This window comes from Acanthisitta chloris, unplaced genomic scaffold (assembly GCF_000695815.1).
Source record: "Acanthisitta chloris isolate BGI_N310 unplaced genomic scaffold, ASM69581v1 scaffold3687, whole genome shotgun sequence".
Classification (NCBI taxonomy): domain Eukaryota; kingdom Metazoa; phylum Chordata; class Aves; order Passeriformes; family Acanthisittidae; genus Acanthisitta; species Acanthisitta chloris.
In genome coordinates, this window is record NW_008684116.1 from 11,572 (window position 1) to 14,526 (window position 2,955).

Consider the following 2,955-nt stretch of genomic DNA (forward strand, 5'->3'; position numbering starts at 1 on the left):
AGTCTGTGCCCTCTTGTCCTACCGATGGGTGCCTGGGAGAAGAGACGAACCCCCACCTGACTACAACCTCCTGTCAGGTAGTTGTAGAGGGTGATAAGGTCTCCCCTGAGCCACCTCTTCTCCAGGCTAAACACCCCCAGCTCCCTCAGCCTCTCCTCATAGCACTTGTGCTCGAGTCCCTTCACCATCCTCGTTGCTCTTCTCTGGTGAGCAGCTCTTGGCCCAGTGCTGGTTCTGCCTGGCTGTTAAATTTTGTGTTTATGGTGCTAAAGAAAACCCAGTGCCAGAGAAATCCACTCTTGGCACTTTGCAATACCTGAGTTTTGATCTGAGTCAAATACCTGTGTTTCGGCTGCTCCTTATCAGATGAATTTGCAAATGTACTGCACACCTTTGGCTCCAGCACAGTAGCTGAGCTTGGTTCCTTGCAGAGAGAGCTCCCACATCGACAGGCAGGCGGTGCACTTGGGTGCTGCACTCCTGTGTTCTAATACCTGACACGCTTCTCTCGGCAGGAGGAACAGCTGAGGTCTCATGAAAATAAAATGAAGCAGATTGCAGAGGAATTAGCAGAGCATAAATTACATCCTGTAGAGAAGAGCCTCAAGTCAAAAGAGGCTGAAGAGTACAGACTCAAAGAACATTACCTAATATTTGAGGTAAAGGAACTTTTATCTTTTCTGTGATAAATGATACCTTGACTGATTGAGGAGGACTAAGAACTCTGGAGTGGATGCTGTGAGCCTGGGAGAGCGTGAAAGGAGAGAGGACAAGGGCTCCCAAGCTGGATGGGTGTCTTGGGGCAGCAGCAAGCCTCACTGTTTTGCACTGGAGCTAAAAAAAGAAAGAACAGACATTTCCTCCCCTCTGTGATTTCTAACCAGAGGAGAGGAAAACTGATGAAGGAAAGAAAATCTTCCTTTACTGTGTCAAATCTTGACATTTCCTCAGGTCCTAAGTAAGAAAGTGGTTCAGTTCTCAGTATGCATCAGTCTTTCACAGCAACATTAATAAAAAGCGAAGGGAATCCCTGGGAGAATTAATCTTGTTTTGCTGCAACAATTTCTGTAAATAAAGCCAAACCCAGTGTCACAGCTGATTACAGACTCTTTGAGGATGCATGTAACTAACTTTTCACTCTCTGTAAAGTCTAAACAGCATATAATTGTGGGAGAAATTGGGTATTTTGTTCCAGTGAGAGTTGAGCAGAAGATGTGAATCCTGCCACATAGGTGTCAGTGGGAAAGGACTGCTGGAGGCATTTGGATTGTTCCTACTCTTAGCCCAGACTGAGTGGGTCATTTTGTGGCTGAGCCTTAGAATCTCCAAGGAGGGAAATATTCCACCTCCCACATGCCAGGGCTGCACCACCCTTTTGTGTAACACCCAGCCTGACTCTCCAAAGCCACAGCTTCTGTCTGGTGGCTGGTTCCCTTGTCTTTGTACCAACCCTTCAAACAGTTGCTGCTGCCTCCCATTTTCCAGACATCTTGTTTTGGATGCCTGCAGAGAAGCTTCCATCTGAGCATTTCTCTGGGCTGCTTTTTCAGTCTGCAGAGAGAAGTTGTCACTTCCAGAGCATAATTTATCTCATCTGTCTTATGAGATGTGCTCTAGAAATGCTTGTTTCTCTGTGCTGACAAAGAAACCAGTATAGGCTGCTCTGAGATGTTAAGAGAAAGACTGGGTAATTACACAAGTCCTTAAAAAGATGGCATCTAGCCTTGGAATAATGGATCCAGGCAGAGACAATACCTCCCTTTATGCTGTGCTCTGTGAGGAGCAGTGAGGGTACAGCTCAGCAGCAACAAGCAGATCACTGGATAGGAAACAACAGCAAGCAGAAGTATTTGGACTAGTTGAGGGGAACTCCTAAATCAGGAAGGAGCAGATCTGTTGATCTGATTTTGCCCCCAGTATCATCCTTGTACAACCAGAGTGGCAGCCAAGATCTGTAAAAGCAAGACAGACCAGGCATTGTGCTGTGACTAAACTTGTGGGGTGTGATTAGTGGGATTCTGGGGATATAGGATGGGTTTTCCTGCAGTAGCAGAAGGCATTGCCTCTGCTTGCCACGCACACTGTGGCTTGTCCCTGTTCCCAGGCTCTCTGTTCCCTCTTTCTCTGCAGAAGAGCCGCTATGAGACATATATCAACCTGCTGTGCATGAAGATAAAGGTGGGGACAGATGACCTGGAGAGAATTGAGACCAGTTTCTTCAAGGTGGAAGCTGATGACATTGCTTTGCGGAAGACGCATTCGAGCCCTTCGTTGAGCCAAGGGCACATGTCCATCAGCTGTAAGGCAGAAAAAGACATTCTAGAGCAGAACACTTAACAAGGAACGAGTGCACAGGGGGTGAACCGGCGATGCTCTGCGCTCCTGGACTAGATTGATGAGCACAATTTTACTTAGGAAATTACATGAGCAAAACCATAGACATATATGACACGGTGATTGCTCTAGTGAAAGAAATCAAAGAAGCTTTAGTTGACACTCTCTGACAATGCTCTGGCATTTCAGTATCATCTCTTCTTCATTCCCAACAGCACCAGTGGCTTTTCTTTCCTTCCTGCTGCAGCCTGCACAACAAAGGGATATGCTGGTTCTTCAAGGGCCAGGTTGCTCTTTTCTCCACCAGCCCTCTCTCTCCTCCTCCTTCCCTCCCTGGAGTCCGTACTGATTCATGTTCACAGTCCCTGGCAGTGCAGGAAACTCAGCCGAGATGACGGTCTGTGGCACCAGCAGTGCTCCCAGAGATGGGCACAGAGCAGCAGGGAGCACATCCCTCCCCGGCGAGGAGCACCGTTCGGCACGGCGCAACAGGACAGGTGTCATGAGCTACTCACTGGCTGAGCCAGAGGTGTTTTCAGCATGGCACTTGGGAACGTCATCTGCCCACGACAGGAGAGGCCTAAAGTGCCCTGTGTCACCTTATCCTTTTTATATATATAT

The 2,955-nt window shown here is 47.9% G+C and overlaps 1 protein-coding gene across 1 annotated transcript in view; it reads left to right on the plus strand.

The window, feature by feature from the left end:
* Positions 1-2,337, plus strand: part of LOC103806480 (PH and SEC7 domain-containing protein 2-like) — a gene marked incomplete at its 5' end in the record, with an annotated part of 11,963 nt that extends 9,626 nt beyond the window's left edge. The window contains 2 exons of the mRNA XM_009079175.1: positions 516-659; positions 2,131-2,337. Of these exons, the coding sequence (XP_009077423.1) occupies positions 516-659; positions 2,131-2,337 (351 nt within the window). The remainder of the gene's footprint in view (positions 1-515; positions 660-2,130) is intronic.
* Between the last annotated feature and the right edge of the window lie 618 nt (positions 2,338-2,955).